Here is a 12,500-nt window from a genome sequence, read left to right as displayed (position 1 = left end):
TTTTTTCATAAGTTATGCATACATATGCACGTGCATAAGACGACACTTGAAAGACGCTGTTCCCTAGAGTAACATCATGTGGTCTGAAATGGGAAAACAAAACGTACAAGCTGAAAAGGTCAAAACGAACTGAGCTTCGAAGACAAACAGTTGGTCAATTCGTTTGGCTCATGTGTTCCCGTGAAAGGACTGATTAATGAAAGAAGTGCGGATAATAGACGACAAATAGAAGTGATCCTCGCACTTTAATACGTTCACTTCTACTGTCGCCTATGGGTTGGACGCCGCCCGAAATTTTCAGGTGTCTAGAAGTGACAATCGCTTCAATTGTCCAGTTAAGTGCATTACAACCAAAAGTTAAATATATCTCTCTGCCATTGACTTGCTTCAATCAAAAATGATTCTTGCAAATAGGTTGGCGGTAAATACAAAAAAAAAAACGGTTAAAATTAAATAACATAAATTAAAAGTAGTTTACAAACGCTGTCTGAGCTGTCATGGAAGGGGCATTAACCAGCCCATTAGACAAAGCGTGCCGTCATTCTTTCATCATTCAGGGAAATATGAGTACTTACTGTACGCTATATGGTAAGGGCGAAAGGTACCTTAGAAACATGACGACTAACTCGACACGTAAATTACCAACAAAAAATCATAGGTGAGAAACAAATTCCTGCACATCTAACGACACTTATCAAAGACGTATGAGAAAAAAATGAAACATTACAACGGATGGTTTGAATTGAAGCCTTTCATGTAAGAGATTGAAGAGATCGAGGAGACCATGTGAAAACAATAATTGTTATCCTGAATCTGAACCAATCAGAAATGTTGAATTTTTATCAAATTTCAAATAGTGGAAATTTTATGTTTCTCAGGTCATAATTTTTAAAGCTTTATTGATTGACATGGAAGGTACAGGATGAGAATAACTTATAGAACAATTTGTTAATAATAAAATTATTTTTGTAAATTATCTTTAAGTGGCTCCTCGGCCGTTGATTCAACTTCTACAATAAACTCTAGCGTTAACGCGATGAAAATCATGAGAATATAAGTTACAAGACCTATAATGTTAACGAATAAGATATTTTTTAGGCATTAGTAAGCCAGTTATTTATTACATATTACTATCATAATGACTTTAACGGGATGGGATGAACAGGTTTGATTTCTCTGACAATCATTGGTAATAGATGATCGTGTTCTTCAGTGTGCTTGATTGGTGTGACTGTGCAGTACGGCATGTGGCAGTGAGGTCTGTTGAGTGCCGGATAATACTGTCGGTAGCAAAGATACGAAAAGAACAGGCCTGAAACACCAACAAAAAGCCGAACGTTTTTTAGTCAAAAGAGTGCAATTTCTGGGGCTATATCAAGAACAGGGATGTTGCGAATTGGATGCACATATGTAGTTAATTGTATTTCTCAGAACTAGGCCAGCTTGTATTGACAGAAAATTGATCTGACGTTTACCACCACATCTACTGTCCATAATTATACAAAATAATACAACCATGGGACACAAATGCTGTAGAAGGCAATAATGAAGACAGCAAAAATCATTACTAGTTTATAGCAACTGAAATGCTCATCTGGCCGAAGTGACACTAAGAAAAAGGCATACTACAAGTGTTGCAGTTGAATACATGTAATTTGTTAAGTACTATGTGCCTCCCTTTTCATACTATGGCTCAAAACCCTTGGTTTTTTGTACAATAAAAAGTACATGTAAGTACAGTTGTAAAATTTGATTTTAACCAATATTTCACAGGTTTGCCTTGAAATGGTGTTGGGCAACTATTTTTTGTCTTCTTTCATGCAAGTCATAGCAAGTGTCAGTCAACTGCTGATTTACGTCTCCCAATTATTCATGACAATATCAAAGAAATTAATCTTCATAAAACTATATTTTTGCCCATTTTCAACCTACCCAACATTGCGCCCACTGTTATATCTGTGGAGGGAAAAATAAAGAATAAGTTCCAAAGATCTTTCTGTTAAACAGCCACACAATAAACACAGTTATGGCATTGTCTAATGTTAAACTAGAATACCTTGCCAATGATGACGATAATCTGAGTATCTAGTAAGTGCCACAGCCAGGGCACATGCTACTGGCACCAATGCAACACACAGTTTCCAGCCCTGACCTCTTCCTTGTGACTGGAAGCAGTGTAATTTCCCAGCCAGATAAAGTGACAAAAATCCTAGGCCACTGAATGCAACTACATGTAGAATATAGAAGAAAATAACATAAAGAAACAAGACAAAGACCTTTTTTCAGATCTGGTAGTTTTCAAATTACATGTACAGGTACATTTATATACAATCCCTTTATTAGCCAATAATGTTCTCATTGTTTGCAATAAGTACTGACAGTTGACGCTTTTCATTGGTTACTTCTCTCAGAGAAGTCAGCTACTTTTTTCCCTAAATTGAAGTACATGTAGTTTAAGACAGATTCTTTCAAACCTAAAATTAATTTTGACTTATAACGACAACAGAAACTTCAAATTTTATTGAAACCCCTGTTTTCTTAATTAGTGCTCCTACACGTATGATCAAAAATTCCCTTATTTTTTTTTTTCTTCAGATTTTTAAAGTGCGTTTGATTAACACCTGACTGGCAACAGTTTGAGACTTTGAAATTTATCCAAAGGCTGTTTAATTTGATTTTAAGTTTTGGATTTCATGGTCCACCATTAGTCACGTTCAAAACTGACTGATTGGATCTCAGCGCGTTGGATCTAGGGAAAACTGACATCATTTACTCACTAGATTAAAATTTCATTGAGTAAACGCAGCTCATTGTAATATGCAAAACACAACCTAGAAAGTCTGAAAGCCCAAACTCCTGTGCTGTATATAAATTCAGCCACATACACACACATTGCATTCTTAAACTTAGTGAGTCTTTGACATTTTCTCCTCGGTGACCTGAAAACACTGACCCCTGGCCCATGGACTACCCAAACGGACTACTCCAAAAATACTATTTCAAGTGAGTACTACAGGTCGCAAGCAGCCTCGCAATGAGTGCCAAGCCGAAACATCCATTTTAAACAGCGTTGGTCAACAGTATTTAAGTCTAAGCACCCATTTTAAAAAGGTTAGCTTTCAATAAATGTTAGACCAGTTTCACTTCACTTACATGAAGTAATCGGCCATCACAACAATTATTGAAAGCTAACCTTTTTAAAATGGGCGCTTAAACTTAAATACTGTTGACCAACACTGTTTAAAATGGATGTTTAGGCTTAGAACTAATTGTGACGCTGCTTACGACCAATAGTACTCACTTGAAATAGTATTTTTGGGGTAGTCCGTTTGGGTAGTCCGTCGGAGTAGTCCATGGATGAGATTTGCCAATGTGCGAGCCAGCGAGCCAAATGTGCAAGCCATGTGAGCCGTGCGAGCCATGGCTGCGAGCCATGCGAACCAAGAAGCGAGCCATGCAAGTCATGGCTGCGAGCCATGCGAGCCATGACTGCGAGTCACACAGTTATTGAAAGCTAACCGTTTTAAAATGGGTGCTTAGACTTAATAACTGTTTATCAGCGCTATTTGAAATGGGTGCTTAGACTTAAATGCCAAATTCGCATGACTCGCATGGCTTGCTGGCTCGCAGATTGTCATTACCCCCATGGATCAGGGGTCAGTGTTTTTGGGTCACCCTTTTCTCCTTGATCCAAGCTCTCTCATGATTTTAAAGTTGGTAATGGTGGACCATGCAATACACGCTAGAAAGACTCGAGCTTCTACAACAAATGTATCCCCGGAGGAACTCGTTGGAATGTTTTTTAAGATGGTTGAACCAGCCGAGTCACGCAAGTCTTTCGCTTCTCTCCCTTACATCAAAGGAGTAACTGAGCCTTTGACACGCATCTTCAAAAAACACGATGTCACGGTTGTAAACAAACCATTCACCACTCTACAACAACAGTTCCCAGTACCGAAATTCCGACCTTAGATGGAATTGCAGACCAACGTCGTATATAAAATTCCCTGTACAAATTTTTCGTGGTGTTATATTAGGGAAACCGGCAGAGCTTTTAATACGCGAAAAAAAGAACATTTTAAGAAACACCAAAGCTGTGGCCAAAGGCTCTAGAATTGCTAATCATGCTTGGTTCAACAACCACGCCATTGATTTCGAAAATGCGTCAGTTATTGACAAAGGCACTTTTAGAACGAGAAAAACATTAGAAGCGTGGCATACCACAGTGACACCTAACGCAGATAACAATTCGTGCCCTTTACCTGGACAATACAACATTCTTTTTAACAAATATTCATAATTTTCTACATTCTCATCATTTTGCAATGTACGTTTTTATTTAAATTTTCTCATCGATTTCTTGTCATTCATTTTACCCATCGAAGACTGCAGTTCAGGCAGTCGAAAGCTCGTAGTGTTTAATCATTTTAGCCAGAGATCGTTTTTTAAATTTTAACTAGAAAAATTCCAGTTAAAATAAACAGGTGTCTTTTTGAAATAGAGGCTTAAAACTTTGGTCTCTTCGGTTTATGTTAACATACAGGTGTAGCTATAAAATCCAAAAAAAAGAAGAATTTTTAATTAATTTTTTGGTCATACGTGCAATAGCACTTTAAAGCTACTTGTGCCATGGCAACCAACAAAATGAGGAGTTCAAATAAATTTCTATAGATGCTACAAGTTTGAAATGGAGCATCATACCAGTAATCACATAACTACATATAGATGATAATATTGGAAATAATCTTATTTGATTACTATGGAGCCTTGAACCAGTGATAGGATTTGAAGGCTGCTAATACTTCAACAATTCTACTTACATGAAGAATGGCCACTAGGAAAGCTCTTTCTGCCTTCAATAATGTCATCTGGATTACCATCACACTTCAAGGTTGGGGGAATAACTCCATTGGGATAACAACGCCAAAAGTAATCAGGTCGTGGCCTACAATTAAATTCACATGCATTAATTAAAATAGAATAAACATTTCACTATGAGTCTGATTGATTGTATAAAATTTTGCTTTTAACACCTTATAACTCTAAAAAAATAAATGTCCCACATGCTAGCTGTACTGTACAAAACCCTTCAATTTTAGGCACACACGTGCATGTAGATTTTTGGGAACACAACAAAAAGAAACTAAACATAATAGAAAAAAAGGAGGCGCGATGGCCTCATAGTTAGTGTGCTCGACTTCGGAGTGAATGTAGCTGGCAAGCAAAGAACCTGTCTAGTGCAATATTATTACCAGTAGCACCCAAGTCAAATCCTCTGTAACCCTAGTGCTTCACAAAGTAACCCACAACATTTATTTGTCATTACACATTTTAAAATTGATTTGAAAATAATTACATGAATGATTTTAAAAATGATACCATAAAATTATTATTGATTTTCTTGAAGTTTGATCTCACCTGCCCACAAGAACTTTTATTATATTTGTGACAACTCCATTAAGTCCAATTGTTAATGTAAAAGCTGGAGGATGATAATAGTAATTGAATAGTTTAATTCAACTGCCATATTTTACTATAATAAGAAAATTATCAAATATACTGTAGAAAAAAGCTTAAATAACATCATTGGGGAGCAGACGTCTTACCCAGAAAAGCCTGTATACCATCAATGTTATCTTTTCTTACAGTTGCCAGTACAAAGAAAATAACACATGGACCAACTGCAGAAATTACCTGTAACAAAAAAAAAGCCTTAGAAGACATTATTTTGCCTCCAGAATTAGAGTAAATTTCAGAAAATTTAATTCTGCATACTGGTATTCTGCTTTGAAAGAAGGGATGGTGGAGCCATAAGCAAGAAGGACTTCAGCAGATGATTTCTTTATGAAATATTAATTTTGTTGAAAAAAAAATTCAGATTATACATCTTGCATTTAATCCACCTAGAAATTCTTGTCTCAATTTTTGTCCTTGGTGTGGCCCTTGTTTTCTAAAATCTGGTCAGATTGTGATAAAAAGATTACTTTTCAATGGTGGCAAGTCTTTTAAAAATCAAAGGCTGAGCAGCATAAGGCAAGGAAACCAGGCAAGTGGTAAACAAATGACCACATGACAATTTCAACTTTAAAGGGCTCCATATAAATTATGGGCCACAAAATACTGTAACCAGGAAAGTCTTTATTGACTTCTCTCTAGTAAACAGAACAGCATGTAACTCACTAAATATTCTAGATTGCCCAGCCATGCATAACATGTAAAACGCTATACGCTGCATAATGTACTATAGAAGCACCCATAAGAGTAGAATCTGTCCCCAACTCTTGTTCTGCTTTCAACTGATTTGTAGCTTCCCCCATCACGATGATCATTCACTGTATCTTTACTTACTCTTGAATTTAAAAGTAGCTTGGTGTCGCTAGTATTTCAGAGCATTTTACCCTCCCAACCTCCCAACCATGATAACAATAATACCACAGTAGACTGACAACATTAGCACTGGGAACTCCATGCCCTGCTCTGCTGTAGTGTGTGGATTCTGTTATGTCCCACTATTACCCGTACAGTCGAACCTCCATTATCCGGACTCGTTGGGACTTGGGCAAAAAGTTTGGATAATGGAGGGTCCGGATAATCAAAAATGTGAATATTAATGAGGCCTTTATGTAAACAAAAGAAATAAAGACAACAAATCTTTGTTTATTAATAATAATAACAGTCTCCTTTCATGAAGGTGTACATGTCTATAAATTAGGTTAACATCAATTTTGACAATTTTTCAAATATTAACAAATTAAAAACTTAAAGATTATTCCTGAAATAATGAAGCATGTGAGTTTGTTTTAAAGATTTGTAGCGTGATCGCATAGTGAAGTCCATCATTAAACGAAGCTGGATAACTTGAACCGGGACAGTGTCCTTTTGTCTCTCCATCCATGAAAGGTATTTTTTGAAGCATTCTGCTGCTTCTGAATTGGAGAATTGTTTCTCCTCCTGTCCATTATCTTCCTTCCATGTACTTTCTATTTCTTTGGAACGTCCGGCAGCAATGGATAAAATCCGTTCATCTGACAACTATTGTCTGCTTGCCAATGCCAAATTCAATGGCTACATTCAAGTTGCTTTTTCCCTTTTTTCTAAACGTGAAATACCGGTAATTGTCTGTTTCACAGGTAGCCCAAGCTCGATGTATGTGTGTCTGCACTGTATTATACAAGAGTAGAAATAATTTACAAGGAATTTTATGGGGAAAACATTTTTTTTTTCTCAAAATTGAAGAGAATATTTACGATTTAAAATAAAAAATAGCTTACCTTGCCTCAGTCTTGTGTTTCTTTGATTGAGAGCAATTTAGGTGGTTTTTGGTTCCTCTTCTTTTCCCTCTATGTATTCTCTCCATACAGAGAGGGAAAAGAAGAGGAACCAAAAAGCACCTAAATTGCTCTTAATCGACCCAGAAACTGTACCAGAGACAAAGAAACACAAGCCTGAGGCAATTTTTAGAAAAACCGTTTTCCCCATACAAATCCTAATATTTCTACTCTTGCATAATACAGTATAGATACACATACATCGAGCTTGGGCTACTGGTGTCTGTTTATCATCTTGCAATTTTTAATTGGTGTTCTTTTTGTTTGTTTACACATAACCCATGCGCCATCCCACGCACAAATAGGGAAGTTAATTAATTAAGAAAAATTGACGGCTATGACTACGACAATGCCACAAAACAACAATATCATTGGTTAAAAGAGCATAAATTGTGCTGCACATGCAGCACAGATTTTAGCAAGTATGTTTGCAGTCCTCTGCACAACAAAGACATGAAGTTACCAAATTTGAGGTTTTGACGACAACATACGCATGCAACAGAGAATCTTTCAAGCATGACATTCCCTCGGCAACAAAACATTTGAACCAATCAGAATTCAACTGAACACATTAGAGTGCATTTTGGATCTGAAGCTTCGATCTTCTGAAAGCAATGCAAAAACACACGGTTTCAAACAAACTTTTTGCAGGCTTCCTGAATTTTTACCGCTTTAAGTTTTTGAGACAATAACTTATTAACATTCATGCATAAAATGGGACCAAAGAAAAAAATTCCGGATAATCTGAAAGTCTGGATGATCGATGTCCGGATAATCAAGGTTCGACTGTATTTATGAACATTTGATATGATAATGATATACCACTACAGGGCTTGAAATTGCGACTAATACAGTTGCAGTTGTGCCTGATAAAAAATTTCCCTTTGCGACTAAAATATCTGGAGAAGTCACAAATTTGCCACTTGTTTTCACCTTCTCTCTCTCAAAACAAACAGGTTGTCAGTTGCCAGTTTGCTGCTACTTTTGCTAAAATAAATAAAGAAATGACAATTTTTTTTTTGTTTATCGTCATGAATTTTCTCTCAATCTGCAATGTCAACTCCATTCCTATTTCTTTGATCATTTGCCATTTTTAGCGGTTTCTTTACAAACAAGTATTCTGAGCTCATATTTTGTTTTCCTAAACTGCTGACAACACTATGAAGCACAATGATTTTGCCAATAAAATTTGCGAAATTGTGACTAAATCTTCGTATTTTGTCCCAAAATTGCGACTGGATTTTTTCGTTAATTTCAAGACCTACACTACCTTATGGTAGACACAGGGTAGTAGCTAAGGAAGAAAAGTTAGGTGAGCCGGCTGATAGAAGGCGCGCCACACCTTCTACGGCTGGTGATGCCAACCCTAGCAGAGAAGGGGGATGGCCCACCCCCTGTTGAGGGAGGTCTTCCCCGGGAATTTTGATTTGGTGCGCTCTGGTGCAACCTGAGGCCTCTTTGATACAAAAAGCAACAAGACTCTTCTATGCAAAGATCATCAAAGATAATTATTATCTTTGATGACCTTTGCTCAAATAAAGAAACTGAATCTTCCTCCTATGTGTACTGGAGGCCTGGTTACGACATCTTAATTTTCGCAATCTTTAGCAACGCCTTGAATGTGGGGCTACCAAGCCTTGCGGAAACAAAATTATGGCGAAGGAAGAAACAGAAAGAGAAAACAGTAAACAAACGCTCGAAACAACATTTCCTTTGAACAGGTTTACTTCTCATAGAGCTAACAAAACTTGAGGTACTCTAAAAATATTTCATTCAAATCTTTTCAGTTCAACATTATGTTTGATATCAAATGATACCATGTGATTCAACTAAGAATCGTTTGTTTCCCTTTTCATATGGAACAATCGCCAGCCAAAATCCAGCCGGCGCATTTCGCCGGCACCTGGCGCTTAACAAAAACCCTGTAGACATGTGCAATAAATGATAGAACAGTAACTCACAAACATCAATTTGGTAGAAATAGTGTCCTCAGAGTTTGGATTTTTGTATAACCACATTTCTTCCTCATGAATGATTCGTATAAATGCTGGTGTATACTCTAATACCCTAGAGAAAATTAATCAATAAGAAAATCAATCAATAATAATAATAATAATAATAATAATAATAATAATAACCATAATAATAATAATAATAATAATACTGAAAATACAAAGCTACAGTTCAGACTCAACAGTACACAGTGGGCAGTAACATAATAATTTTATTATCTTTATACTACTACCTGAGAAATTTCTGCAAGTTGATTGGCTGAGAGCAGAGGTACATGTATTTCAGGTTAATTTGAAACACCTACATGTGAAAATTACAGGTACTATGGTAACCAAAATCACAAAATAATCTCATTGCATGAGTTATTACAAAAAAAATGGTGGAAAGATTTCCAGACTTTGAAATTCAGGAGAGTCAAGAACTAAAAGAAATTTCAGAAAACCAAAAAACTACTAACAAGAAAAGTACATCGACCTGGCTCGATGTCCAGACCAGCTGGGCCGATAATGAATTTCTCAGGTTGTAGTACAAACAAATTATTGCGATAACATGACTTCTATGTGCTATTTGGCATAAATATCACTCGTGAATTACTGACTTAGATGGTTTTTTTGATGCTATATTACACAGAAGTGATACCACTTCATCAAAAAATCTTGTGTAGTTAAAGCATCAACAAAAAAATGACTATTGATGATCTCTCACAGAATATTCTACAAAAACTGATAAGTATTGAACGGTGCATAAAATCTCCAGGGTGATCAAAAGCAAGAGTACGAACTCTACACGAACAAACTAAAAGGTGACCTCAGCAACCCTGAAAATAAAATAGGGAATTATTGAAAGAGACTGTCAATTTACTTTTTTGTTTTTTTAATTTGTAGTTTAATTTTTTCTCTTACTTTAAAATTAAATTTTGATTTTCCTTTGTCTCATATTATTATCATTAGCTGAAACAAAGGAAACTTCTGAACTAAATAACCTAAGCTTAAAATTAAAGCATAAAATGTAAAGCAGACAAAACAAAAATTCGATTTTGATAGGTTTTAGCACGCCTCGGTTGGGAGTTTGGACAATGTGCGAGCCAGCGAGGCCACAGGTAACCCAGGCTCACTGTGTGCGTCACGTAGGTATTAAAATATAGAGAACATATGAGGCGAAGTTTAGGTCTGAAAATTTGCTAGAAAATGGTAATAAAAATCGATAAAACTTACCATGTGGTGAGCTGTTGTTGTCTTTAATACGTACACGAAGTTTCGGGGAAAATGGTCCCCGTTCACCTTCCTTCATAATATAGTGGCAAGGTAGGAGACGGAAGCCAGCGTCGGGACTCCGATCGACGCAAAACAAGCACGATTTTTATCGCGAAAATCAAATCCAGTCGCTAAATAAACACGCCAGGTTCGTGGAATAGGAATTTCTCTAAGCCATGAATCCACTGAAGCATCTCCAGGTAGCAACGCGGAGCCACCAGACTCCGTAAAACTTGTAAGTTAACCTCCTAAAATGGCGGCCAGAAAGCGTGGTACTCACGAAGTGCCCAATTCAAAATGGCACTGAACTCTGGACGCCTGGTGACGAGTATAATAAGTCTCCCTCGAGGGAGGGGAGTCCCAAATTGCTCAGTGAGTTTTGTTTTTAGCAATTTGGGACTCCCCTTCCTCCAGAACTTATTATACTCGTCACCAGGCGTCCAGAGTTCAGTGCCATTTTGAATTGGGCACTTCGTGAGTACCACGCTTTCTGGCCGCCATTTTAGGAGGTTAACTTACAAGTTTTACGGAGTCTGGTGGCTCCGCGTTGCTACCTGGAGATGCTTCAGTGGATTCATGGTTTAGAGAAATTCCTATTCCACGAACCTGGCGTGTTTATTTAGCGACTGGATTTGATTTTCGCGATAAAAATCGTGCTTGTTTTGGGTCGATCGGAGTCCCGACGCTGGCTTCCGTCTCCTACCTTGTCACTATATTATGAAGGAAGGTGAACGGGGATCATATTCCCCGAAACTTCGTGTACGTATTAAAGACAACAACAGCTCACCACATGGTAAGTTTTATCGATTTTTATTACCATTTTCTAGCAAATTTCGCCTCATATGTTCTCTATATTTTAATACCTACGTGACGCACACAGTGAGCCTGGGTTACCTGTGGCGAGGCATGCGAGCCATGGCTGCCAGTCATGCGAATCACACAGTTATATTGAAAGCTAACCGTTTTAAAATGGGTGCTTAGATATGCTTAGACTTAATAACAGTTTATCAGCGTTATTTGAAATAGGTGCTTAGACTTCACTGCGAAATTTGCATGGCTCGCATGACTCGCTGGCTTGCAGATTGTCCAGCCCCATCGGTTGGTTTCTTGAAATCCCGTCTCGATATGCGCGCGTCGAGAGATCAACGAATTATACTGAAAGAAAAAGCGACTACACTCCAAAAACCGAGAGCTCCACTGAGTGACGTCCACTGTTCACCATCACACAAACAGTGAAACAGACACTTGATCTGCCTAAATGTATTCCTCTTTGGATTTAATACACAAGAATATGAACTACTTACATAAAAATAGCGAAAAGGATCAGTCGTGCTCCTATTTCGGCCACTAAATTCCATGAACCATTTGATAGCTTACCGGCCATCTTGCCGGTCATAGTGACATCGCTTATGGGTAGGTACGTTATGTATGGGGCCATACATTGTACCGTACACATTGAAAGTCCCCATACATAGGGTATCTACTCTTCTTTGTTTAACCGCTGGATAGTGCTTCCTAGCAGTAACTTCAGTTGACAGCGAACTATCATCTCATTGGACAAAACGTGTCACGTGGAGGGAAGGCTTGTCTGCCATTTTTCCACTGTGGAAAGTGTATTATTTTTGTTTCCTCTCGTGTTTTTAGATGTTAATATATTTTGACCTGAGCTATGGATCAGTTTGACGTGATAGCAAATCAACCCATAGTGATCGACAATGTAAGACCGAGTTTTAAATCAATATTTAATAAATTCAAACCAGGGGTTTAGACAGCACCATATTACTGCTGGTGAGAGAGGAGATTTCTTTAGCAATCTATACGGTTCTTTTTTTAGGGATCAGGAGTCATCAAGGCTGGTTTTGCTGGAGATCAAATTCCCAAATATCATTTCCCAAACTTGTGAGTA

General features: G+C 37.4%; 2 protein-coding genes across 2 annotated transcripts in view; one reads left to right on the top strand and one right to left on the bottom strand.

The window, feature by feature from the left end:
- Positions 1-12,000, bottom strand: part of LOC138043218 (phospholipid phosphatase 4-like) — a 12,685-nt gene extending 685 nt beyond the window's left edge. The window contains exons 1-8 of the mRNA XM_068889378.1: positions 11,899-12,000; positions 9,290-9,395; positions 5,607-5,694; positions 5,419-5,482; positions 4,821-4,945; positions 2,057-2,227; positions 1,933-1,956; positions 1-1,312 (exon numbers count right to left, since the gene is read on the bottom strand). The exon at positions 1-1,312 is cut by the window's left edge and continues 685 nt beyond it. Coding sequence (XP_068745479.1) covers positions 1,134-1,312; positions 1,933-1,956; positions 2,057-2,227; positions 4,821-4,945; positions 5,419-5,482; positions 5,607-5,694; positions 9,290-9,395; positions 11,899-11,990 — 849 coding nt within the window. The 5' untranslated portion in view covers positions 11,991-12,000 and the 3' untranslated portion in view covers positions 1-1,133. The remainder of the gene's footprint in view (positions 1,313-1,932; positions 1,957-2,056; positions 2,228-4,820; positions 4,946-5,418; positions 5,483-5,606; positions 5,695-9,289; positions 9,396-11,898) is intronic.
- A 151-nt stretch (positions 12,001-12,151) lies between these two features.
- The window catches only part of LOC138043217 (alpha-centractin), a 19,757-nt gene continuing 19,408 nt past the window's right edge, over positions 12,152-12,500 (top strand). Inside the window, exons 1-2 of the mRNA XM_068889377.1 lie at positions 12,152-12,311; positions 12,429-12,493. Coding sequence (XP_068745478.1) covers positions 12,264-12,311; positions 12,429-12,493 — 113 coding nt within the window. The 5' untranslated portion in view covers positions 12,152-12,263. The remainder of the gene's footprint in view (positions 12,312-12,428; positions 12,494-12,500) is intronic.

The sequence above is a fragment of the Montipora capricornis genome, chromosome 3 (assembly GCF_036669925.1).
Source record: "Montipora capricornis isolate CH-2021 chromosome 3, ASM3666992v2, whole genome shotgun sequence".
Classification (NCBI taxonomy): Eukaryota; Metazoa; Cnidaria; class Anthozoa; order Scleractinia; family Acroporidae; genus Montipora; species Montipora capricornis.
Note: the sequence above shows the minus strand (reverse complement) of the source record. Positions and strands in the feature narration are given on the sequence as shown.